General features: G+C 50.1%; 1 protein-coding gene and 1 long non-coding RNA gene across 6 annotated transcripts in view; one reads left to right on the top strand and one right to left on the bottom strand.

Moving 5' to 3' along the window:
* STEAP3 (STEAP3 metalloreductase) overlaps positions 1-19,616 on the bottom strand; it is a 26,419-nt gene extending 6,803 nt beyond the window's left edge. The window contains exons 1-4 of one of the 5 annotated variants that reach the window (XM_021548681.3): positions 19,415-19,616; positions 4,911-5,394; positions 3,930-4,457; positions 2,276-2,440 (exon numbers count right to left, since the gene is read on the bottom strand). In XM_021548681.3, the coding sequence (XP_021404356.1) occupies positions 2,276-2,440; positions 3,930-4,457; positions 4,911-5,393 (1,176 nt within the window). In that variant the 5' untranslated portion in view covers position 5,394; positions 19,415-19,616. Of the gene's footprint in view, positions 1-2,275; positions 2,441-3,929; positions 4,458-4,910; positions 5,395-5,524; positions 5,886-16,517; positions 16,670-19,414 lie in introns of those variants that run through there. The other 4 variants (XM_021548682.3, XM_085584882.1, XM_021548683.3 and 1 more) reach the window with 4 other exon arrangements.
* LOC146766883 (uncharacterized) lies at positions 17,920-26,574 on the top strand. The gene is made up of 3 exons (XR_014956704.1): positions 17,920-18,036; positions 18,118-18,192; positions 25,869-26,574. It is a non-coding gene; the product is annotated as an uncharacterized LOC146766883 (long non-coding RNA).

Genomic DNA, 26,574 nt, shown 5'->3' with positions numbered 1-26,574 from the left:
TCTCAAACACTGTGCAGTTCAACTGAGATGGGAACAAATTGCTGCATTTTCTGGAAGGCATCTGGCTGGGGCATCTGCACTCTGCATTTCACCTCTTTTATGCTGTAGAAGTGCTAGAAATCCCAAATATTTGAGAAAGCAGCCTCATGTTTCACCCCTTGTATTTACACTGTGCCACTGTGCATTAATTCAGGGAGGCTCACTCTGAGCTATGTGAATATAACCTCAGGAGCCTGGAAGCAGTAGCTGTAGCTACTTTTAATTTCCTCAAGAAAGGCACCACTGACTTATTGAGAAGTAAGTAATTTAAAAGATCCCTCATTAAAAAAAGTAATATGGAAGCTAACATGGCAGGAGATCTGTACTCTGCTCCTTTTACATGGTATTTCCACAGAGAGGCACAGTACCAGCTGTGCCCCTCCTGCGTGTGATCAGCTGGGAGCTCGTGTCACACTGTCACGCTTTATTCCGTGCAGACAGAAATAGGTGCGAGTATTTTTCCATGAACTAAGCCAGCCAGTTCCCATGTGGGGCAGCCAAGAGCTATTTTGGAACTGACCATCACGAATTTGTCTGGTCCCAGTGCTGATATCCCTTAGAAAGGCTCGGGAAGGTCCCACAGGGAGATGGGACAGTCGCGTTACACGCACGAGCTGCCACAGCAATGTTTGTGTTACATGACACAACGCCAGCACCCTCCAGGACAGCTGCCAGGCTGCCTGGGGAGCCAAAGGGAAATGCAGGGGGTTTCAAAGCCTCCTTCCAGGCTGCAAGGAGATACTTCCCTTCGTTTGGGATTCCTGTTGTGAGATGTGCAAGTCAGGACTGATTTATCCAGTGTCCCAGCAGCTGCAGCCCTCCCCTGAGACATGGAGGTGAGAATTAATATGCTCCCATTGTCCAGTCTGAAACAGAGGTTTAAAGCTAGTCTCCTTCTCCTTGAGGGATGATCTCTTGGGGTCAAGCTCTCCTGGTGCAGCTCTTCTACTCAGTGTAAATAATTACTGGCTAGCCCACAGCAAGAGGGGAAAGAAGACAAACTGGGTTGCTCGTTTGGTGATCGGGGCACTCGTGGGAGAAGCAGGGGAGCAGACTTTAAACTCCTGCTCTAATGAACATTGAATTATTTATATACCACTGAAGAGCTTCAGCAGAGCTTAACAGAGGCTGGATGACAAATATTCACCTCTGCATCCCTGAGCCCTGCCCTCCCTTTGGAAGGGTTATGTGTGTGCCAGCCTGGTGCAAAGGGAGGCTCCAGAGGGGAGCTGCAGGGGAATGGGGTCCTGGGGGGGGCTCACACACATTGGGTGTCACAGGGGTTACACAGCCTGGTGCATGCTAAGCAGCCCTGGTGTAGGAGGCACAAGTAACAAGGGGTTTTAGGGCTGTGGGGTATGACTGTGACACAGTGAGTGGAATCTGGCCTCAAAATCCACTTTAATGCACAGGGGATACTTGAAAGGTTCATTCTCTGGTATCTCTGTTAATTAGCCCTAAGCCTGGCTCCAAATGCATCCCTGAAAAAGTTGTAGCCACTGAATATAGTGTCTGTGAAAATCCCAGGAGGCAGACTCAGGTCACCAAGGGAATTTGGCCCTTGAGAGCTTGGCCATCACTGCAAGTGGGAGGAAGGCTCCTAAACCAGTCGGGAAAAACTAAAGTTTTCTGCACTTTTTAGAATCAGGTAGCCTTTTCATTGAAGTCATACCCAGTTCTCTGAGCTGTGTGAGCTCTGGCAGTTTACAGACCACTCTAAGCCTTTTTGAACTTGTCTATTGAACACTTGGGTGCATGCAAGCTCTGCCAAACCTGTCTTTCCCCTGCACTGTCCTCTCAGGCTCTCTCATTTTCAGCAGCTCACTCTCCCTGAACAGCAAGGGAGATCTGTGTCCTGTAGCCAGCTGTGTCCACAGCAAGATCCCTGCCTGCCCTCCACAGCAGCTCCACTGCTGATCCACATGTGGATGCCCATGACACCTTGCATTTTCCCTTCTCCTGAGAAAAGCACCTTCCTTAGACAGGACAAGTGCTGTGTGAGAGCAGCACAGCCCCAGGACACACCACTCTGCCCCTCTCTGCCTCTGGGTCTCACCTCCTGCACGAGGGGTCTGTGGCTCCGGGGTGCACGGGGAGGTTTTGCTGCTGACACCAATGCACAGCTGCCCTGCCAGAGCAGGATGTGCTGGGAAAGCAGGTCAGCCCCTGCTCTCTGTGAGGGCCTGACTCTCATTCTGCAGAATCACTCTCTGGCATCAGCAAATATCAACTTTACCTGAATGAAACTGAATTCCCTCCAGTTGAGAGAGTTTGCGATGGATGGAAGTGAAGTGATGGCAAGTAACGACAGCAAGCCCAGGGCAATTATTCCAACAGAGATATAAATCTCCATCCTCCAGACTTCCTCCTCTACCCAGATTGTCATCTTCTTCTCCACAGCCTGGCATGACAATGAAGGTTTGTTAAAATGGGGCGCTTAGGGACAGAGGAACTGAGTTTGATCTGTTTTGGTTTTGGAAGCAGGTTTCCTGGATGAGCACTGGGTCCTATTCACACCTCCAGCACTGTTTGCCTGTTTGGGAGATGTGGAAATGCTTTCTCTTATCCCAGAGCCATTTGGCCATAGCTAGACCTGATATGAAGCCTGCTGGGAAGAACTGCTCTCAGTTCCCATGCCTATAACCACAGCAGCAAGCCCCAAAGTCACATTTGGACAGATAATTACAATGAGAACTCAGTTTCAAGCCATGAAAACAAATACAGATGCTTGAATATGCAGTAGTCTCCTAATAACCTTTGTTTTAAGTGCATTTAGGGGGGGAAATTGTTCATGCTAATGGAAGGGAAGATGGGTTTTATACTGCATGGCAAAGAGGAACATTTAGAACTGTCCTCTTTAGCCCATTAAATGGGTTTAATTTACTAAACAAAGATGTTGCTATAAAACAGGAGGTAGAGGGGAAATGAACACAGGATGCTTGCTTGAGATTAATGTGCAACTGTGGCACTTGAGAAGAACCTGCTCAAGGCTGGAGCTGAGAGGCTGGGAATGGTGTTTGATGGAGCTCTGAACAGGCACTGCTGTCAAAACCAGCCATCCTGCTCCCCTCTGCCCCCACAGCCCCTTCCCTCCTTTCTGGGACAAATACTTGGAATCACTCAGTCAAATGCCCCAGCACAGAAGGCAGAGGGGCTGTGGGGTAATCCCTTGAGCACATTCCCTCCTCAGCTGCAGGAGGATTGTGCCATCCCAAGAGGGAGCAGTGTGGAGCAGTGAGGAGCCAGGGGCAGGAAAGAGCAAATCCCATCCTCACATGGTACTACAGAGCTGGCTGAACTGCCTGAAGGCAGCAATCTCACACTGCACAAACACTGCTGAGCGTGTCCATAACGCAATAAAGTCCTTTTCCATTTCCTTGTTCTTATATAACTGGTTCTTCACCACCATTTTGTTAAACTCCTGCAGGCACAGGGTGATGAGGACACACAACCTTCTCTGGGTTATGACTTAGTTACTTCAGAAGGCACAATTATGAACATCAGTGTCAACAAACAGGGATGTCCCAAGCTCCTAGTACCACTGGATTTCCCCTCGCCTATCATTTTTTCCTGCCTGACCTAGTCTCAGGCACACCAGTGCCAGGCAAGGTTGGCTTCAAAGGCCTGTCAGTGTTTCTGGGGAGCAGTGGCACAGGAGGGTTGCTCCTAGCCCTGGCTGTCAGCGCAGAGGGAGCTGTGTATCCAGGGAGATGGCAGCTCCTCAGCACAGACAGATGAGCGCTCACCTGTCAGGAAGTGCTCCTAGAGAGCTTTTTCCCACTGTCCCACACCTGCTTTGGAAAATGAATGAACAAACCAAGACATTAGGCCCACCACCCCAGACCTGCAGGAGCTGAGAAGATTCCTGACCTGAGGAGCAGCCCCGTTACCTGCTTGACGGCCGTCTCGATCAACAGGTACCGGTGGGAGCGGCGCATGGGCAGGCACAGGCTGTACACGGCGTGCAGGGCTGCGCAGAAGAAGCTGAGGAGACCAATCTGCTTTCGGTGCTGGAGCCACTGGTCCAGCCAGTCTGGGAAGCGCCGGTACTTGGTGCCGTAGTAGAGCTGGGAGCAGGCTGCCAGCACCCCGGGCAGGTAGACGAGAGACAGCATGACGTAGGACACGCACGGCAGCGTGGTGTTGACCACCTCGATGGGGATCTTGTACAGCTTGTTCTTCTGCTCCCTGATGTAAGGGTGGATGACCTGCCGGATCAGGTTGTAGGTGAAGAAGCAAAGAAAAAGCCCCAGAGCCAAAAAGATGGGGATTTTCCAGGCTGGCAAGAGGCGCAGGGGAATGTTCTCGATCTCGCAGGCTGACGACATGCAGCCCATGTCCACAGGGGTGAATCCCATGATTTGAGCAATTTCTGCTATGGTGCGCTTGGCTTCTTGGTTATTTGAGCAGATCAGAACCTGAAACAAACAGAAATACACACATAGGGCAAAGAAATCAGGCTGCTGGGATTGAGTGCATCGGGAGGGATTCCATGTCACAGGGAGCCTATGTAATCCACTCAGCACCACAATTCCTGGCAGGCTTTTTGACATGGCTGCCAAAGACCTCTCTCCTGGACAGGTTTCCTTTCATGCATGCACTGCCAGTTTGTTTCACTGGCTCTGTTTAGATAAACAGACAAGTGAATAATACTTTTCACTTAGGCAGATGCTCCAAGGACTACAGAGTGTGAATTGACTGAAGGTACTTCATTTCTGGACAAAGAAATGCACAAGCTAAGGGGTGGTCTCTGGATGCCACAGCCAGCACTCAGGACTCCTTCTCCTGGAGCCTAAGGCCATTTGTTGATGCTGCCAGACCTCAGCTGCTGAAAGAGCTGGGATTTAGCCCTTGCTGGAAGAAAACAATACCTGCTTATTTCCATCCCTGGCACCCGACTGCAGCGTCCAGGCAGAAACCACATTAAAAGCCTTCACCACGGTGCAGGCTGGGAACAGGGAGGCCAAGTACTCCGCGTTGGATTCTTTGTGATGGTTGATCTCCGTGTTGTTGCTGACATCCACCAGGATCTTGCCCACCAGCACATCAGCCAGGTCACAGAGGGTGGAGTAGTGTTCCCTGAAAATCGCCACGAAGATGACATCCGCCTTCTTCACGGCCTCGGCCTGGAAGGTGACCTCTGCTGCAGCAGGGAACAGGCTGGCCTTCCGCTTCGGGTTGCGGCTGCCGACCACCACCCTGAAGCCGGAGCTCACCAGGCGCACGGCCAAGGAGCGCGCGAAGTCCCCGCTGCCCAGCACGCCCACGGTGCGGCCGGCCGGCGGCGGCGGGCTGCAGTCACCCTCCCTGCTCCCATGGCCCAGCAGAGGTTTGGCCATGTCTCCTCTGGACATCCTGGCGGGAAAAACAAGGAGAAATGCAAATTCACTCGCAGAGACCGAGACTGCATCTGAGGTCGTGGGGAAAAATGCCGCTTAGGCCAATCGAACGTGGATTTGGTCCCAGTGGCCCAGGACCTGTTTGCCAAACCCTCCAGGAAATGTGCAGTAATGTACAGGCACCACTGGAGGGGCACAAAACACCGTTCTGGGTTGGAAGGTGAAGGCTTTTATGGAACTTTCCCAGGGTTGTGTGATCCAACAACTGCTGGATGCACTCATCCATCCTTTGTCTCACACTGCAAAGCCAGGCAACACTAACAGCAGTCAGGACCAGAAACTTGGAGATTCCCATGGAGCTACCAGACATCTCCTAAAGAAGGGGTCCATGAACATCCCTGAGACTACATTTGGAAAAGCTGGAGGGGTGCTTCTGATTTGCCAGAGCAGAATCAAGGCAGAAAGTCAAATTGAAATGAAAGTGTCCTAAAAGTGGTAAATGAAGAGAGTTGCAGCCCTTGCCTGACCCAATATTTGGGTCTGACAAGCACTGTTTGCTTCAGCTCTTTAGTGAGTAATGAGAACTTACTCGTGACATTTAAAAAATATATTAAAACATGATGAGATTTGCTCATGAAATATCTTGATGAGCTTTACAAACATTAATGAATTTTGCCCTGTAATAGATTAGATATTGAGGGCATGGAGAGGTTTTAAGCAGATCAATGAATTCACAGGCAGCACAACAGCTGAACCTGGAGGTCAGAAGAAACTTGGGCAGGGAGCTGCCAGACTGCTCATGGGCTGTGTCAGTGGCTCAAATCTTCCTCCCAACTTAAGGAACAGCACATTTACCCTAAAGAAAAGGGTCAGAGATTTTAAGAGGGCTCAGGAGGCAGCCCATGGAACTTGCACACCAGGACATTTGGGTTTTGTATTGGCACAGTGATAGAGATTATAATAAAAACTGTAATTAACAAACTTGTGATATACTGGGGATGGAAACAAATTGCCTTTGGTGGAGTGCAGTCTCACCTCATACCTGGTCAAGTTCTTTCAAAGTGAAGGTGACCATTTGGATTGGTGACCTAGTTCCTGACACAGGTGTGTTTTGCATGGGCTTTTGGAAATGTCCTTCACCCAAGGCTTTTCTGGGACTGGTGCAAAGGGGAAAGGCACTTCTGCATGAACAGTTACCAATGGGAAACAAAGGGTGAGAAGAAATAAATTATTTTCCTAATGGGAATAGGTTGCCAAGGGATTTCCCGGAGGATTTATGCTGTTCAAAATGCTCACAAGTGATCTGGGAAAGGGAGGGAATATTGACAAGATGGAACTTGTGTGTAGTGATCACAGAATCACAGAATGGTTCAGGTTGGAAGGGACTTGAAGATCATCTACTTCCAACCCCTTGCTATGGGCAGGGACACCTTCTACTCGACCAGGCTGCTCAAAGCCCCATCCAAGCTGGTCCTGAACACCTCCAGGGATGGGGCATCCAAAGGATCTCTTTGCAATCTGTTCCCATGCCTCACCACTTGTATATTAAATATTTTCTTCCTAATATCTACTCAAAATAATTTAGGACAGTCAATCTTTCTTGTGAAGAATCTGCAAAAGGATCTCCCCATTCAAAGTGCCTGAGCACCAAAATTCTCTATAGATGCTAGAGAAACATGGCAAGAGCTGCCTGTGGGCATAAACTGCCTGTACCATATATACACTTCAAAGAGCTGTAAATTTGTTAAAACCACTCAGTAAAATGATCAAAGGGTCACATTACTATAAAAAGACCAACTTGGAGGTCCCTGTCAGACAAATACCAAGCACAGCCAAGTTACTGGAGGAGATCTCTCACACTGCAGCCAGGATCTCAATCCTGCTGCTCACTAAAAACCTGCAAAACACCTTCAGCAGATGGTCTTTGAAACTGTAATTCACTGTCCTGGGTACAAACCCATCATGGTTTCAGTGACAATACTGTTTCTATGGCAGAGGTCTGTCTGCTCTCCCTGCCTCTCTCCATCACCACCTTGTCCCAGAGATGAAAACGTGCTCAGGGAAGAAGTGCTAGCAGGGGAAAACTAAGTGCCAAAGAAGTGCATGGTGACTTCTCCTTAAAAACACATGTCCACTGTATAAATACACAGATCAAACAGCACACTGCAGTTCTGCTTATCCCACTGGAAAAAAAAAAAAAAAAAAAAAAGGCGGGGGGGGATAAACATAGAAAGGGGACACAGGGAAAAAGCGAGAGGGATGACTTCCAGATCTCTGTCTGCAAAGATGTTGGGGCTTCTTTCCTGGTCCCTTCTTATCAGAAGCTTTATCACACACTCACTGCTTTACTTTTTAGAAACCTTCTTGCTTCACCTAAATTTACTCATGTCCAGAACTATTTGTTCTAGGGACAACACTATTGTTCAGAATAATTAACCTGCCCTCCCATACCCACCCCCCACCTTTCCACCACCTGTGCACAAAAAATATTGCCCCAAAATAAAGAAACACATCTCTGGCTCTCAGCCATGGGGGCAGAAATCAGCATTTGGGGTGACAAAGTGATTGTAACCCATAATCGATTTAAGGCACCTTAAAAATTCTCTCTGTGGTCCCACTGGGATGTAAATGTTGCTGCAAGCAATTTTTTTGTAGTGTGTTTCCTCTGTCCTGCAGCTGCCACTGAACATGTAAAGAGATGTCGGTAATGTTTCGAGATAAACATCTTTGCTGTCTCCAGTTATTTTGATTAAAAGGGCTGACAGAATTAAACAGCCTTTGAAGTCAGCAGGAGATTTACCAAGTAAGAAGACTCAAAATATTTTCTGTGAATTTTGGTGTGATTATTTCAGTCATGCTCTGACTGGTGGGGCTTTGGAGCAGGACTCATCCCTGCTGCCAGCCCATGGTGGGAGGGTCCCTGGCACTGGCTGCTGCCAGGGCTGCATTGCTGTCATTGCCATGCACCAAAATCTTCCTGAGAAAGGAGGGGAACATGCCTCTTTCACCACAAACACATTTCACTGAGACAAACGCTGTGGTCTCTGCCTAGCAGGTGCCTGGCAATGGACTGTCTGATTAGGCAACAGCTTTTCTTCACTTCTGTATCTCTGGGGAGCACACAGACCCCCCCTCGCCACCACTCCTGACTTACCGTGCCCACGCTGCTTCTTCTGCACTACGGACAATGTCACCTGCTTGAAACTCTCCCTCCCAAAGCTAATTCACCACAACAAGGTCAGCCCAGCCAGAGTCGGTGCAAAGCACCATGGCCAGGATGCTGCAGAGGGGGTCATGAGTGAATATCATGGTGCTTAGACATCCCTAGCATCTCCAGACTTAGCTAAACCCCATTTATTGATCTTTCCTGTCAAGCAAACTGCATCCCTGCTGAGTTCTAGCACGTGCAATTCAAGGAGATCAGTTTCTTACCAGGGAAGCTACCAGATGATTTAAAGCACAGTAAAGCACAGCCCAGTGGGAATAAACAAGCTCCAATTCTAACTGAGCAGCAGTTCCCTAACTAAAATACTGAATGCAATGTACAGCTGCCCTTCAGCTCAGCTGCTATGACACCCTTACATCGCTGCTGTGCCCACTGTAGCACACTTGTTCCTGTGTGCAGTTCAGTGACTGCATTGCCACTACTGCTGCTAATTGCAGGGCAATAGCTGTGATGTGCAGTGGGCAAGATGGGGAGCTCTCTGCTGGGCACTCTACAAAAACTGTCCAGAAGGCAACTTCTGCCCCAAGGAGTGGGATCAGACAGACAGCAGCTGCATGAAACAAAGCAGTTAAATCTCTGTTGCTCAGGCAGAAGGAGGGAGGGGCTCTCACAGAAGGAAAACAGGGATAATTCTACATATTTTGCACCTGAGGCTTGGCAGAGGCTGTTAGCTTAGGCTCAGTGCCAGGCAAACAAGGTTTTTCTGCCTGTCTGCCCACACTGAGAGACTTCACTCAAGTTTTGCAGCAGGACAGCCGTTCTAGGTGGAGCTGGGCTGCAGGAGCCCACTCAGGTGTCCCTGGGCTCACAGCAGAGTCAATCTGCTGAGCAGATCATCCCCCACAGCTACTGGGGAACAGGCACACTTGTTATCCTCTTTCAACAGACACAGGGGAAGGAGATACTAACAATGATGGGACTCCAGCAAGTTTGTCTGGGATGACCCAGATATCTTTCACCACGTCTTTAACGATGAGACCATCTCTTGGGGCCCCTTTCACATCCTCTGGTGCAGGAGGATAGCCTAGCTGTTACTATAATTTGCAGTCCAGAGGTGTTTGTACACCCTGAAGAAGGATGGACCTGTGGTGGCAAGGCTTTGCTTCAGTTCTGGACAAAAAAAAATCAAGATTCATTTCAATGCCCTGGTATTTAGATTTATCAGATAAAAGACAAGTTAGTTTTACCATAACTCTAATAAAAGGCAGTGTTTTAAACATATCAGACTGTGCTGAAGAATATGGCAGCTCATAGAGAGCTCCAACAAATCACCTGTCCAGTGAAACCAAACTAGTTCCTGTTTGCACTGAAACTCATCTTTGAGCTCAGCTTCACATACTCAGTCTGCACCACCACTTGTGTCTTCCCTCAAAGTCAGTGTTTGTTTAGACTGACCACAACTGAGTGTCCATAAGCTGTGGATTCAACCCGTGCAGGTCATCAAAGAGCCTGCTCTGTGCTTCAGCTTCTGCTAGGGTGCTACTCGAGATAAAGCACATGATTATTATACACATTCCTTAACGAGCACATGGGTTGAAAGACCAGCAAGGCTCATGAGGAATTAAAGGATGCAGCAGAGCCTTTGGTCAGGTCACTGCAGAGGAGTGTCATGATTTCTGCACTGGAAGGTCTTTGGGCCCTGCCAGCCATGGCTGGCACCAGCTTGGTCCCACAAACACACACACTCCAGGGACAGGGGTGATCTCTGCCCCCAGGGATTTCCAGTCTGCATGGAGAGACCTTTGAGCCGTGAAGCCAAAGCCCTCCAGCCTCTGTTTGCAGAGCATCTCTTGCTGTGTTAACCCTCCAAAAGCCACAGCTGCAGAGGAGCATTCAGCACCTGAAGCATTCCACTCAGGTCTGGCTGCAAGCAGAAATACTTTTCTCTTTTTGCTAACACCATTTTATTTCCAGGGAAAATCAAATGTTTAAGTCTCTTTCCCACATACACAGCATCCCACCCAGGAGCACAGCAAGCAGCATGAACCTGAACCTGTTGGAACTGGAACAGATTTAAGTAATAGAAGAGCTTATCCAAAGCTGCTTTAATCTCAGCTCTGGTGCACATTTCTGGAGAGCTTGCAGTCCTGCCCAGGCTGACTGGAAATTACTTCCCTGGCAAGAGAAAGAGTCAGGGAAACCAAGCCTGCTGCCTTTTTGCTTGTCCCTTTTTCTTCTTTCTCCTTCCAAAGCAGAGTTATCTCCCAAACGGTGCAAACCAGGAACTGGCAAAGGATGCAAATCACCCTTCCAGAAAAGGCACATTGCAAACCCAGCTGGGCTGCCAGCCAGGACATGAGAATGAGGAAATACTGGGAGCTGGGCTGTCCCCACTGCTGTCCTTCAGCCCGTTCACCCTCGGGCACACGGCACAGGGATGGGGGGCTGTGCACCCCATGTTCCTGCTGCTGGGGTGGGGAGGTGGGACAGGGACCAGCATCAGGGCAGCTGCTCCTGCCCCGAGCCGGCATCGCGGCGTGCTGAGCGTGGCAGTGCGAGAGCGGGGACAGGCCTGCCCTGGGCTCCAGGGGCTGACATGGGCTCCAGGAACTCCCCTGGGCTCCAGGGACTGCCCTGGGCTCCAGGGGCTGCCCTGGGCTCCAGAGGCTGCCCTGGGCTCCAGGGGCTGCCCTGGGCTCCAGGAGCTGCCCTGGGCTCCAGGGGCTGACCTGGGGGCTCCAGGAGCTGCCCTGGGCTCCAGGGGCTGACCTGGGCTCCAGAGGCTGCCCTGGGCTCCAGGAACTCCCCTGGGCTCCAGGCACTGCTGTGACCCCACACCACTGTGGGCTCCAGGAGTTCCACAAGTCCCCCTGCAATTGTTCTCCACCCCGATGCACCTTGCATTCAAATATCCTCATCCCTCCTCCTGCCCCAGGGCAGCTCTTTATCTGATTACCGCATTATCAGGTATTTATCTGCTGAAACCACTTCCATAAGCTCCTGCAGAGCCCTGCTTTCTCTCCTCTTTATCTCTCAATCCAGTTAACCTTATCCCTTCCTCTTTTACCCCCAAAGGACATGGCAAATGATTTGCCTTCTCCTCTGCAGACACACACGTTCTGTATTTGGAGAAGAGGTTTCCTATCTCCCTTTGGTTTTTCCTGCACAAGTGAAACCAAACGCTTTCATCAGAGCTGTTTATTTACCGAATGTCCAACAACTCAGCCTCTGTTCCTTGCTCTCATTTTTCTTGGAGGATGCCCAGAACTGCATTTTCCAACTGAGCCCCTAAAAGGCACCACCTGGAGCAGAGATGCTGTTTCCCCAGTGCACAGCTTTTCTTTCTTCATCCCAAGAAGACTGTTTGCTTTTGCACAACTGTGCCCCTGTTAACTCATGGGGCACAGTGTCCCTGTCCTCTGGCTCCCTGTGACCACTGCCTGGCTGGTCGCTCACCTGGTGTCCAGCCGGTCAGTCAGTCCTACCACACTGGACAGAACATGTGCCCTGTTTTTCTAAACCAGCTCTTCAGCTTGTCACAATCTTCAATCCTTAGTCTCTTCTCTAAAACGTTTCCAGTCCCTCCTAGTTCAGTGTCACCTACAAATCCAGTATCTGCTTCCCTACTCCATCCCACACTAATGAAAACATGGGCTGACAGGCACTGACCCTCCCAACTCCATATACCCTCTGGTTTATACACTGAAAAAAAAAATATAATGTTGTTTTTGAAAGCCAGCAGTGAAGCCTAAGGCATGTCCATGTCCCTGACCACAAGATGTTCTTCACCAGGACCAAAATCCATAAACAGCTCTCAGAACAGGGGAAAGTAGAGGAGAAAGGGCTACCAGAATTTCACACAAGGACAAAATAACCACTTTTTCCCACACAAGCTCAGACATTTTGGCTACAGTTCTCCTACAGAATTACACCCACTTGTGATCACTTTGCAGGGACAGTTTCTCTCTCCAAGGATAAAGCCTCCATTTTAATACAGAGCAGGAAAACTGAGCAGGAATACCTATCTATGATAAACAACTGGAAAACAAACCTTTGGCCTGTTTTTATCAAAATGATGTATCTTAAAGCAGTTATCAACAGGTTCTGCCATAGATCTCTTCAAACTTTTCTCCCCCAAATTAGCCTCCATTTGCAGTGCCACTTCTCTGCAGCAACGTCCTTGTCTGAAGAACTTCCTCTGCTCTTGTATGGCTTCTCTTGCTTTCATTTGAGGTCTTCATTCTCTTGCTGGTCTTGTCAAGTTAACAAGTCAGTGACTCACTCATTTCTAAGCCTTCCCCTCCCAAGTGCGAGAAAAGCAAGAAAACAACCCAAAGGTGGAAGCTTCTCAGGTAGATCTAGTAATTCCCTGCAGCCAGACATGATGGGTGGAGGTGTTCCTGCCTAAAATGAGTTGGGGTTTCCACCCTTCTCCGGGCCTATGGAGGTTAGTCAGGACCTGACTTCAGCAGTCACCACAGGGAGCTGGCAGGCTCCAGCTCTCTCTTTAAAATCTCTTTGTGCCTTTCCAGGAAAGGCATGGAGGAATTACGCTGAGCATGCACAGAAATATTTGTTTTGGCCATTTCCGTGCCACAGTGCCTGTTAGAAGGGTCTCCAAGATCAGCACTCTCCTGCCTTTCTGATTTTGCTTCACCCCGTCACTCAAAAGATGCACAGGACCACACGGGGAGAAGATGGCCTGGGAGGCAGTGTGGGGTGGAAGGAAGACACAGCCTGTGGCAGAAGGCCAGCCCATCTCCCACTGATCTGTTTTACCCCCTCCATGGAGCACAGATCTGGTACACAGTACAGAGGTAGCTCTGAGCCAGCCTTGAAAAGGCGTGAAAACAGGAAAGGCAACCAAAGTAGGGCCATGTACTGCCTCTTCTGATTTTCCCAGCAGCTCCTGGGAAAGAGGCAAACACAACTGGCTGACCAGGTAGTTATCTTTGGAGACCCAGATGGATAAGAGAGAGATGCTCTTTGATGGAAGTCAGCTCACTGCCCTGCTTTCCCCTTCCTCTCACAACATCTGCCTTCAGTCCAGCACACTGCACAGCAGATCCAGCTCTCTTTCCCCTGCACTGGCAGGGGTCTTGCAGGCCAGCCCAGAGAGACAAATACATGCAGTGTGAACAACCCCAATCCTTAGCAAGACCCATGTGTGCTACATGAGTACAAACACCACGGATTTCACCATGGTGCCAAGCTGCTCTGACACAGGTTCTGTACCTAACCCCAACATAAGAAGGATGTGGACCTGTGGAGTGAGTCCAAATAAGGGTCACAGAGATGCTCAGAAGGCTGGAGCCCCTCTCCTATTAAGACAGGCTGAGAGAGTTGCAGTTGCTCAGCCTGGAGAACAGAAGACACCAAGAAGACCTTAGAGCACTTCCAGTACCTGCAGTGAGCTGGAGAGGGATTTTTTACAAGGGCTATAGTGGTAGGACAATGGGGAATGTCTTTACAGTGACGGAGGACAGGTTTATGTCAGATATAAAGAAGAAATTCTTCACTTTGAGGGTGGTGAGGCACTGGCACAGATTTCCCAGAGAAGTTGCGGATGACCTATCCCTGGAAGTGCTCAGGATCAGGTTGGACCAGGTTTAGAGTGACATGGTCTAGTGGAAGGGGCCCCTGACCATGGTGGAAGCTGGAATGAGATGATCTTTAAGGTCCCTTCTAACCCAAACCACTCTGTAGCTCTAATAGTGCTTGCACATGATCAGGAGTTGGTATTGGGCTCCTTCAGTGGTGGACGTGTTATCTACAGACCCAGCCTACATCCCGTGGGGAGCTCTTAGGACATTTTTTTCCAAAGACTACAGCGTTGTATTCATACTAAAGAAAATGCATGTGTTGCCACAAACAAGGCTTTAGAGAGACTCACTGAAAATCTGAGAACCTGGAAAAAGGATGGGAGGAATTCCTGTCTCAGTGCCTTAAACCCCAGGAGACATTTCAAAATGTTTAGGCCCCAGAGTATGTAAAGGCCTTTGGAAATGTGTTGGAAGCTCCCACATTACTGACATACTTTCAGAAACTTTACTTTCAGTTAAGTGACAGCTCACTTAGATGAAGATGGGAAGCTGCTTAATCCACTGTAGGTCTGCACAGGAGACCTCCTATGAAGAAGCAATAAATTCAAATTTGAAAATATAATTTTCTTCCATTATGATGCTGACAAAAAGCTAACTCTAATCAGTGATGGTAAACTTATAGATAACAAATTGGTGCATTTTAATTCCTGGTGTGTGACATTTCTTATCACAGCTGCCACTGCCTTTCCCACCTCAAAAGAGCTGGCATGGCTGGCCTACTTCTTCCATCATCGGAAAAAATGTGTTTCCCCTGAATCTAAACCTGCTTCTATTTATGGGTGTGATGTTACAAGGTCATATTCAAAGCATAGTTCTTAACAATTAAAAGCAAAACAGCCCCAAAACAAAAATAAAGAGCAAAATAAGCAACAAAAGAATTATTACACTGTCAAAGAGCATGTTTTCCTGGGGTTTGATGTGGTTTTGTTAAACAGACTTGCTGAGTCATCAACATTTTCTCCTTTACAATCACAGAGGAAATCAAGTATGTGCAGTGACTGTGGCATCTTACATTACTGTACATTTGTTTCATAGCAAATGTGATTTTAGAAGGAAACAAAAGCTTGATGCAGTATTGAAATCTTATTAGTCCTGCATCTCCTCAGCTCACAGGACTATGATGCTGTTGGCGACAGCCTTCCTCTCCAGCTGTCTCTCAGTTTTTGTTTCTTGCCACAGCAGGCAATTCTCTATGTGTTAGTTTTATTTAGACTACTCTGAGTGAAATGATCTGGGGTTCTCTATACCCCTCTGCCCAGCTCAGCCATTACGAACACAAACACTCCCCCAAGCTCCCTGGTGTCCACGGACAGATGTCACACCTGGACAGTCCCACCCCAGCTTCCATCACCTGTGGGGTGCTCCTACCATAGAGTCACCTCTACAATTCCTTCACAGCTTTCATCCCTTGTAACTCTTACATGGATCAAATACTGAAGTCCACCTCAAAAACCATCCAGCCTTTGTAGCTTATACAAGTCCCTGTGTCGATTCAGAAACCCCACAGCTGCTCCCTGCTCGCCCCTGAGGGATCCTGGGCCCTGGCCAAGATTTTCCCCAAGTTTTTTTATATCTCTGTGCTGATTTCTCTGTGGCTGTAAAAATCCACTCATCTCCTCAAAGCATTTAGCGAGCGGAGAATGCAAAGTGAAACCTAAGCGCCAAGAGCTGCTCCCTGAGGAGCACAGCGCGAACGTGCATCCATCCACCCATCCATCCACCCATCCACCCATCCGTCCGTCCGTCCGTCCGTCCCCGTTGCATCACTCGGAAAACGGAACCCGACCCGTTCCGGGGGCTTTGTGCCCGGTTGGTGCCAGGGATTTTCCCGCACCCGCAGGGATGTGTCCAGCAGCCACGTGAAGGGAAGCGCTTCCCGCGGGCAGCCCGCACCGCATCCCGGCGGACCTGCCGGGGACGAGCATCCCACCGAGCTCTGCCCGGCGACCGCCCGGACCGAGACACTCCGGCCCCCGCAGAATCTCCGCGCGGGACGCGGCCCCAGCCCCGACACCAACCCTCGCACCGAGGCGTCCGAACGCGCCCCGGGACCGCTGTCCGAGCCCAGGGGCGGAGCGGGCCGCGGGCAGGGAGCAGCCGCTCCGCAGCCCCGCCGCGGGGACCCCGGGCCGGGCAGCGCGGAACGGGGGCCCGGCACCCAGCGCACGGAGCCCCCGCTCACAGGGCAGCCCCGGCGGCGCCGAGCCGAGCCGAGCCGAGCCGAGCCGAGCCGAGCCGAGCCGAGCCGAGCCGAGCCGAGCCGAGCCTCCCCCGCCCTGCACCGCTGCGGGCGGTTCGAGCCCCGCTGCGGCTCCTCGCCGTGCTGGCGGTGCCCGAGCCCCGCCGCGCCCGTCCCCCCGCGCTCCTCACCTCTGCGCGGCGGCGGAGGGCGAGCGGCGCCGTCCGGGAGCGCGGAGCCGAGCCGTGATATCAGGCCCGGGCTCCGCCCTCCTGCCCGTGTGCCCGCCGGGCCCGCCGGCACCGCTCGGCTCGGCACAGCCTGGCCCGGCACGGCGCGGCTCAGCGCCCGGCCCGGGACCGCCCGGCTCAGGGAGAGGGACCCCCAGCCCCGTGCCCGCAGCGCTGCCCGGGCGCCACTGCCGTGCCCGGGTTAAACACACGCGGGCAGGAGGGCATCGCTGCCGGGCAGCCGGGCCGCGGTGTCCATTACAGACAGCAGGCGAAGGCAGACCTTAATTCCCTATTTGTAAACGCATTTCGGAGCGTGGCTCATTTTAATGGGCGGGTGCGGCTTGTTGCGCCTCTGTCCCTGCTATCAGGGGCCGCGCACTTGTTCTGAAAAGCTGTGCCGGAGGCGTGGAGCAGATAATGGTTCTTCACCCCAAGAGTTGTCCTGCTGCAAACACCCGACACTGCCACACGGCCCCGCTCCGCTGGACCGGAGGCAGCAAACTCCCAAAGCTGCCGGGAGCTGGCACCAAAGGGAGAGTCTCCAGGAAAAAGCACAGGGGCTTGAAACAAATCCCTCTGGAGCTTTGGTTTGCTCACTCACTCAGGAGAGGAGCACGGAGGGAAGGGACCTGAAGGGATTGTCTCATCGCCCCCAGCCGTGGGGAGGCGGCTGCAGTGTGTGTTTGCAGCCCGGGCAGAGGGATGTGCAGCCCCTCTGAACCCAGCCTGAAATGCTTCACGGCCCCTGCAGTCAGGAGGGTTTTCCTAATCTTTTGCCAACTGCTATCTCCTCTGTGTCCTCCTTGCACATGGGATGTGTTTTCCTGGGATGAAACAAACACCATTTTTTTCCTCTCTCCCGGGCAGGCTGTGATTTTAATTATCTCGGTCCATTCTCATTGCTGTCCTGTGCAGATATCCCCCATCTCCAGTCTCTGTGCTGCCTGCAAACAGGCCCAGCTTGCAAGGGTACTCTCCACCTCTCACATCCATGGGAGATACAGAAACCTGCAGATATGGAGAAGCTTCAGAAAAGATGTGGGGATTGCTGGGGAAAATTCCCATTGGTGACTCCCAGTGGCTGGACACTGGATAAGAGAGAGCTCCAGAGGCTTGGGATGCTCAAGCTGCAAACTTTGAGATGCTGTGAGTTCCCTGGCTATTGGACAATACTGGAGAGGTGTGAAAATCTATTGACATGGTTAGGAGAAGGAGGATCATTGGAATAGCTGTATTTCATCACCCCTCTGCAAAGGCCATCTGTAACTAAATGCATCTGGAAGAATGAGATTACTCTTTAGCCCCTTCTTGCCTGTAGTGGCCCCTGGCTCCTCATGCCTATCATGGTGATAATTTATATGCCACAACCAGCTCTTTGTGGAGAGTGAAGGACAGAAATCATTGAACTCTCCTGCAACTGCTGCATCTTGTCACTTGCTCTCCCACATTATGTGAAGCACAAATTTTGCCTTTAAATGTATTTATAGAATCCATAGTCATTGCCATGTTTGCCTTGGTCATTGCAATTCATCTTACAAATTTTTCTTTGCTCTTTCAGGTCTCTGCATTGTGTGGGTCTCTCCCTGATCCTGTTTTCCTGCATGGGGCAAGGCTGCTGCCAGGGCGGTGTGGGGTAAGTCACTATCCAGTTCTGTGGGTAATGACCAGCCCTCTGGAAGCATTGAAATCTATTTCTCCTTTTTTAGATTGCACTTCCTTTTTTGTAAATTAGCAAACTTTTCACCAAAACACCCTCTGCTTTCCCACCTTTATGTCACAGAGAAGAATGAATACCAATTTTATACCTGTTTTCCTCTTCTCAAACTTGTGGCTAGCCCTGTCCTGCTTGCTGGACAGTTTGAGTCCTGCAGCTCCATTTTTTCAGTAGGCAGCTAAGGCCTCCCCACCTCCCAGACCTTGACTGGCTTTATTGGTTGCTCAAAAGATTCCCTTGGGAACCATGTTTCTGATGAGAGATCTGATGTGGACTTGCAAGTTGGCTTAATTTATCTTCTACCCAGAGAGAACCAATGTGCCAGCATTGTGCTGAGCTTGGCCAGTGTTTCTGGGTGTATTTCTGGGGTTCTTTTCCCCTTTTTCCTTGCTGATCTGGGGCAAGGACTTTTCTCTGTCATCTGGACTGTTCTTCTCTCAGCAAGCCTCTTTTCCTGGCCCATCACTTGCTGGTCAGAGCTGCAGCTCTCTGGCAGCACCGTCTGTGTCCCTGTGCCCAGCTGGCTGTGTCCTGCTGTCCCCTTAGCCATGGTGCCAGCTGCACCCCGTCCTCCTTGTCCTTCCCCTCCATGGGGACAGGGAGTTCCCTTGGATCTGCTGAGGGCTGGGGCTGCCAGGCTCCTCCAGTGCCCGTGTGCTGGCACAGCATGGCACTGGTGAGCAGATGAACCCTGACAGCTCCTGGCTGCCCAGCCAGGGAGCCATGGGGAGTCCTCACCCCCCACATTGTTTTGGGGGGGCTGGAGCCATCTAAGGTGACAGTGTGGAGGGGTGCACCAGGCCAGCTCAGCTCCTGCCCCACACCCAGTCAATAAGGGGGGGTGACCCAGGGCATGCCCGGGTTTGCTGCAGTGAGACACGAAGGCAGTGGTCCCTGAGCCTCCCTGTGCCCCTTCTCCCTCGCCAGCTCCCTTGGGTTCATCTCGTGCCAGCCCGAGGGCTGCTGTACCCCGGGGACCACTGGGGATGCAGAAGTGCTGGGCAGCAGTGGCTGCACCTGAGCAGATGCTGTGACAAAAGCAGAGTTTGGGGACACCGCCTCACCTGCCACTCACAATGTCATAACCAGGGAATGGCTCAACTTCCCCCTGAAATCCAGGGGCAGTAAATGGCAAACTTACCACTGGAAAACCAATCCTATTTGGCAGTCAGTACACGTAGCTCCTCCTCTGGCTGTCCCAAAGCTGTGGTTTGGGCTGGAATCTGCTTTTCTGGGGCCCGGTGGTACCGTTTGGGCTGGGAAATTGGGTTATCAGCACAACAGGGTTCTGTCTGCTCTGGACTGGCACATGGCCTGGGGCTGCCGAAAATACCAAGCTCAGAAAGGAGCTGAGAGGCTGGAACATGTGCAGTGTACATGTACAACAGAGGTGGAGTGTGGAGATAACATGGTTAATTATTGCCAGCAAGTTAGTTTGGCACGGTTGTGAAACAGAAAGCTCGTGTAGGGGAATGATCTGGGGACTGCAAAGGTGGGATGTGGGAAGCTGTGTGAAGTCAGAGCTGGGCACACAATGTCTTTGTCAGGTGAAGAAGTGGGAACTCATGCTGTCACTCGACCTCTCTGGGGTTACCCAGAAGGACTGGGAGTGATGCTGACACCTGAGGCTCTGGCTGAATCCTCATGGGACTGCCAGGAGGGAGCAGGCAGAGAGAAGCAGCCTGGGTGCAGTTTTCAGGCATGACAAAGCACTGCTGTGTCCCTCCCAGAGTAGGGAGGGATGGGCTGGACCCCCAAAGCCCTTCTCCCACCTGAGAGCTGCGTGGGGGCAATGGTGGCTGAGGCTGGTCTGTAGCCACCCCAGTCATACCATGGGTTGCATTTCTCCTGCTGCTGATCCAGAATGAAACGCCTGTTCTTGTGACTAGGCTTTTGAGGTGAGCTGTGGCTGAATGGGGGTGACTGCACAGCCGTGCCCCACACTTCAGCCCCGGCATCCTCCTTGCCAGAACCGTGCTTGCCAGGGTTGTCTGGGCTGGAAGTGTCCACACAGGGCTTGTGCACACCTGGGCTATGCTGGATGCATCTTCTGGATGTCCCCCATTATCCCCCTCCCTCCTGGGGGTCTGGCAGAGCCCCTGGCGAAGCACAGTTAACGTGGCGCTACCAGAGAAGGGCTTCCTGCTACTAATCAGCTCCCGGCAGGTTCTCGCTTTCTCAACCGCCTGGCTTTTCGGGGAAAAGTGTCATTTATCGGCCCTTCACGGGGAAAACCTGCTAGAGATGCTCCCCAATGGGGCTCCTCTCCGCCTGTCATGCAGGCGCCACCTAGTAGGAAAAGGAGAAAACGGACCAAAAGTCAAGGAAGGTGGATGTAGAAATTCAGTTTTTCTCTGGGAAAACTGTTCAATCCAACACAAAGCTGCTCTGGGGCACGGCTCTAGGGCCGATTTTGGGTACTTGCAGCAGAATTCTCTGCAGGGAAATGATGAAGTGTGGAGATGCCCCAAACTGGAGCACAGTTTGTCCAGGATGGGTCTGGATTTATTTGAACTAAAAATAGACTTTGACATGTAGAATAATTTCCAGGCAGCTCCTTGATAACATTGTCGGGGCTGGATTTGATTAATTAGCTGTATGGGTTAATTGCATTGTGCTACCTTCTGCTCTGGTGGGTGACAGATGCTCCTGTTTTGAGCACTGAGGTCATCCCATGAGCTGGAGGCTTTACTTACAGCTGGAAACCTCTGCCACCCATGCATGTACAGTTCACATTCATGGAGACATTAATGGTTTTACTACAAATCCCATACTTCTGTTGTCATCTTTTAGAGTCACATGGACTTTCTGTGTGATTTCCCAGCCCTAGAAAACTTCCCAAAATCAACCCTTCCCGTGGTGGAATAAAAGGACCTATAACAATAATTTCCTTTGAACAGAAAAAAAAAAAAATCATGATTTTATACCAATCTTGCGATTTTTGTGCAGCTTGACTCACCCTTTCCCATGTGGGGAGGTGATAAATGCTGGTGTCTGTTATCTGCTGAATTCCTGCAGTCAGGCAGTGTGTCCCCTGCCATGAGTACACAGCTGCACACCCCCATGCAGCAGGTCTCTCCTGATATGTGCATGCTGTGGTGAGTCCTGCTCGAGGCATGTCACCCTCTGGTTCTCCCCTTCATCCCCCAAAATATCAAGAATGGGAGGCCAGGGATGCTGCAGTGTTACCCAGGTCCTGGGGGTCCTGTGGCTTCCTCCTGCCAGGGACTGCACAAGCATCATTGCACTTTGCCTAGAGCAGAACCTTAATTCATCTCCATTTTCACAGATAAAAGCCTGGATTAATTAAAGAAGAGAATAGAAAGCACTTTGATTTCCAGAACACCGGAAACTCCTAATTGTCACGGCTCCCAAAAGCACTGCTATAATTAAGGGACTCTCGCTGTTGCCACTGCAGACCCAATTTTTGCAGGGATTTACAAGTGGCACCTACATTTTTTGCTTTTGGTGAAGTACAGCAACTGAAGGCATGAATTCTGGCTCCAGGTGCATCCCTTAAATCAGCCAGAACACCACTGAAACAGCATCTAATTCCCTCATGGATTTCTTATTAGAAAACCAGAGTCCCCAGTGGCAGTGTGCTACAGACAGCGTCTGCTCTCCAATTATAGTCTGATTATAGAAAATAATAAAACTGGAGGCATTTTTTCTTTGCCTGCTGTCTTTCCATCTTCAAAATACACATGGGAGCTGTTTCTGGCTTTTTTGACCATAACCAGCATTTATTAGTATTTTATTAGTATTTAAAAAAGGCAGTGGAAACTAAATTTTTCACCTGATCTCTGGTCCTCTGGTTCCTTTAACCTTTCCAGAAGCACTGAAAGCATGATGATGACACTGATGGTGAAACAGCCAGACTTTGCTATGGTATAAAAGCAGCAAAACACCCCTAAAGCAATAACTGAGTAAATCCTACAGGAGCATTTTCCCTGCAAATGCCAGGTCTCATGCTGCTGGGCAGGACAGGAGTGCCTTTTGCCCTCTTGTGTCAGAGAGGCCAGGTAAAGATGTTGCTGATAATGCACATCACCTCCATGTGCAGAGGTTTATTCTTGGGCTGCTGCTGCTTCCCTGTCTTTATCCTGAAATCAGGTAGGTTTAGATTAGATATTAGGAAGAAATTCTTTACTGTGAGGGTGTTGAGGCACTGGAACAGATTGCCTGGAGAAGCTGTAGATGTTCCATCACTGGAAGTGTTCAAGGCAGGCTGGATGGGGCTCTGAGCCTGGTCTAGTGGAAGGTGTTCCTGCCCGTGGCAGAGGGGTTGGAACAATATGATCTTTAAAGTCCCATCCAACTCAAACCATTCTGTGATTTTCTCTTCTATGACCTCTTTACCAAGTGTTGTCTGAAGTCTGCCCACTGCCAACAGTTTTCTTGATGAGTGTCAGCTTCACCACCAAGGTGGTCCTTCTACTCCCTGGGTGCTTCACAGATGTGGAGAAACTGTCTGAAAATTCTCCTTCCTTTTGTCAGCTGCTTTCCCTGTCTGTTGAATGGCCCTGGTTTTGCCCAGGTACTGTCTGACTGCAGAAGCCTCGTGGGACTTCAGAGTTGGTGCCTGGCTTGCAGGAGGGATGGGTTTGGGTCCAGGATGGGGGCAGTGAGCTGTGCTCGTGTGTCTGGAGTGCTGAGCTGCAATACACTGAATATCAGGCACGAAATCAGCAGCCTGCCTTGTTCTGAGCTCTCCCAGCTACTTGTAACTCATGTTTAACACCATGCTTTCCATGGAACACTTCCTTTTCTCCCTTTGGAAGGGGTAAATGCATAAAGGCTGTGTTTTGAAGGGATATTTAAAAAAGCAAAGGGATGTTCCTGGACCTCTAACCACAAGGTTTTCCACCTCCACCTGCTGAAGCAGGAGCCTGTCCCAGCTTGCTGCCCTGTGACTCTGAGTTTCCTCCCTGACCACGGGGAGCACAAGCATCCTGACATCAAGCAGAGGCAGGTGGCCTGTAAAAAACATGTAAAAAACATGTTTTCCCTCCCAGCAGTGTTGTTTTAGTAGGTATCACTCCTGTGATAGCTACTAAATGCAAACATGATCAGAACAAACCATGGCTCTGCTCTGATCCCATTGCTGGAAATTGGTTTTGTTAAGCAAAATGCTACCAGCTTCTTAAAAAAAAAAAAAAAAAAAAAAAAAAAGGAAAGTAAAAGGAACAAATGCAAAATGTGCTTGTATTAGAGATGCAGGGAAGCATTGGAAGTTAGGGAGATCACAGACAATTGAATTTAATTGAAAAATATGATTAACTAGAATGAGACTTGAATATGAAGATCTAATTTGAATTAAAGAAACAAGCTGATTGCCTGAAGAAAAAGTTTGAGGATTAAAATTATTTTCTATAATATGGGTTCCAGTATAATGGATTCCAGCTCTGCTTATATAGGATAGCTCATAAAAAATCCCCAACTCCACCCTCAAAGTGTTTTTACCATTGAAATTTTTTTGAGATGGTCACAGGGAAATGGGGCTCTTAATTAATGGGCTTAGGGGAGATTTGAGCTATGGATGGTAAATCTTGATCCAAGACATAGAGCTTCCCAGCATCATCTCAGGTCTGGTAGCAAGGCTTACAGTTCCTGCCTAACAGAGAGGGGAACAAAACACAAACCCTGGGAGCAAACCAGGGGCCAGTGACATGTGGACCCTTTCCTCAGGAAGGGCAGTGGAAGGAACTTTTTCAGGATTGTCAAAGCCTGGTGCAAGTGGTTCTGAGCAGAAGCCCAGGGGCAAGCAGTGCTGGCAGCTCATGTGCAGTGCTCATCTCCAGGCTGTGCTCCCACACCAACTCCTGGAAGCAAAATCAGCAAGAAAATAGTTTTAGGGAAAATGAATAGTCTGTATTCACAGCACAAACAGGAAAATTGTATACCAGCAAGTAGCACAAATGGGAAAAATAAGAGCTTAATTTACAGTAATTTTGTAGAGTTATAAGCATCTTTATTCCAAAGGAGTTCTCAAAGAAGCAAAAATGTTTAGTGCATCCCCCTGAAGCTCTTTAAATTTCCACTTGGCTGCTGCACCCTCTGCCACAGCATTTCCAGCCACCAGCATCCTCCTCCTCACGGAGCAGTCCCACTGGCCACGGTGACACCGTGGTGGCCGTGTCCCCCTGCTCCCACAGGCAGGCAGGATCCGTCCCCTGTGGGATGGACAGCTGGGAGCCCATGGGAAGCCACTGCCTGGCTGTGTGCTGGGAGCAGCTGGGCGTGCTGGGCGCTGTGGATGAGCCAGCCAAGGTCACCCCCACCTCACCCTGTGGCTTGGCTGGCCAGAGAGAGCTGCGGGCACGGTGTGGCACAAGGGGCTGTCAGAGCCCTCATCCCAGGGGTGGGGGAGAGGGAGGGGCTTCAGGAGGATGGAGAGTTTGTTGGGACTCTTTCCAAATGATAATTTTGACGTTTTGTTGTCTCTTGAGGATATCAAAATAGGAATAAATGCAGCGTCAGTGCTCATTTGTACTGACTGTCACTGCCAGGCTGGGGCTGACCTAAGCGTGCTTTTAATGCATATTTAATGGGTACAGAGGTGATTTGGCCCCATCTTTAACTGCTGCACACCTGCACTTGGACACCACACACCTGAGCTGATCACAGTGCACCCACTGCCTGCCCCTCCTTGCCCATCCCTGCCTGGCCTTCATTCCCAGCCTCCCTCACCTCCTCCAGTCCCTGCCCCACCAGCATCTGCTCCATCCCAAGGCAACACAGACAGGGATGTATTCCCTCCAGTGCTCCGTGGAAGAACATGAGCAGGGTAATGCACGTCCTGCAAGCTGGTCTGGTAGCACATCCCAGAGCAGGTGATAACCTGCCCCACACCCCAGGGATTACCCCGGATATCCTCTGCCCTAATATTGCACGAGGATCTCATTTCTGAGCAAAATCCAGCTGTGGTTTCATTAAAGACGGTCTTGCTCCTTGTGCTGAATATTTAATTTAGCACAAATGTGTGTGTGTTGAGTTCAGGGTGTTGATTAAGCATGACTTGAGATAGAGGGAAATTAGTAATATGGGAAAGTGCAGTCAGTATTTCATGGCAAAGAGTAATTGAGCTAACAGTTGACATATGGAGTTGTGTGGGCAAACTAATTAAATTTTACATCTTCCCAAGCATTTGTGAGTTTTATAAGTGTTTGATTTATATATTAATTAAACCTCAGAGTGAAATAAAGAGGGCACAACTATTTATACTGCAAATGTGTCCATCAAGAGGAAGGGCTTTAATGTATTTTCAAGCAGATGCTGAAGTAGCTCTGTGAGTCCCCAGCTCAGCTCAGTGGTGACATCCCCTATGGTGTCTCTTCCTGCTCTTCATTATAGGAAAAAGCTCTGTGTTTTTTGGCTTTTTGTATATCTCCCTGATGGGCTGCAGACCCCGGGTTTCCCACTGATCTGCTTTGCAAGTAGCTACTGAGGAATCTAACACATGATCTAAATATTTTCCAGACCTATTAGTAAGGTAGTTATGGCATATCCTGTGATGATCTTGCTGAGGTCTTCTGGAGTTATCTTATTTGCATTATTTCCTATTTACAGGGAACTCGCACTGTGTTTATTTGCAGGTGGACAGAAGGACATGTGGAGCATTCATGGTGGTCAGCATCGTTTTCAGCCTGGCTGATGGTCTGTGGAAAGGAGTTCCTGAAGTTATAGGATCAGTCGTGCTCCTGGGAGCTTGGGCACGGAGCTGTTGCTGCAGCTGGGAGAAGATGATATTTGGGCTCAGTGACAGAGAGGAGACCTAAAATGTGCAGCCCTGGCCCTGATTTTCCTTTTAGGCTGTTGTGCACTCCCCACCACTGACACATCTCTCTGGAGGCCAGCACACATCTCCAGGTCTGTTTGGGTGAGCTGGGGGGCCAATGCTGGGCTGATGTTGGGGCAGGGCTGGCTGGGGGATGAGCTGAGAGCCTTTGTGGAACAGGAGCACTGAGTTTAATTCCAGGGCTGACTTCCAGAGCTTGGGCTGCTCCTGCCCAGGCCAGTCTGGCTTTGTTGCTTCAGTGAGTGTCCCTGCTCCTCTCCAGAGCTGCTCCTGCTAAACTGCCCTTACTGCCAGGTGCATTTTATTCCCAGGGGTTAATGTGCCTGTAAACCCCTTTGATTCCAAAATAAATAAAATAAGGAAGCATTTCTATTATGCTGTGCAGTGGTGCTTCCCCAGCAGCACAGGTGATAGGGCCATGCCAGAGCACTTGCATCCATTTCTATAACCTGGCTCTGAAATCCTGATCATGCTAAAAAATAAATCTACCTTTTATATTGCCT

Source organism: Lonchura striata, chromosome 7 (genome assembly GCF_050655825.1).
Source record: "Lonchura striata isolate lonStrDom1 chromosome 7, ASM5065582v1, whole genome shotgun sequence".
Taxonomy (NCBI): domain Eukaryota; kingdom Metazoa; phylum Chordata; class Aves; order Passeriformes; family Estrildidae; genus Lonchura; species Lonchura striata.
This window is presented reverse-complemented; position numbering and strand designations above follow the sequence as displayed.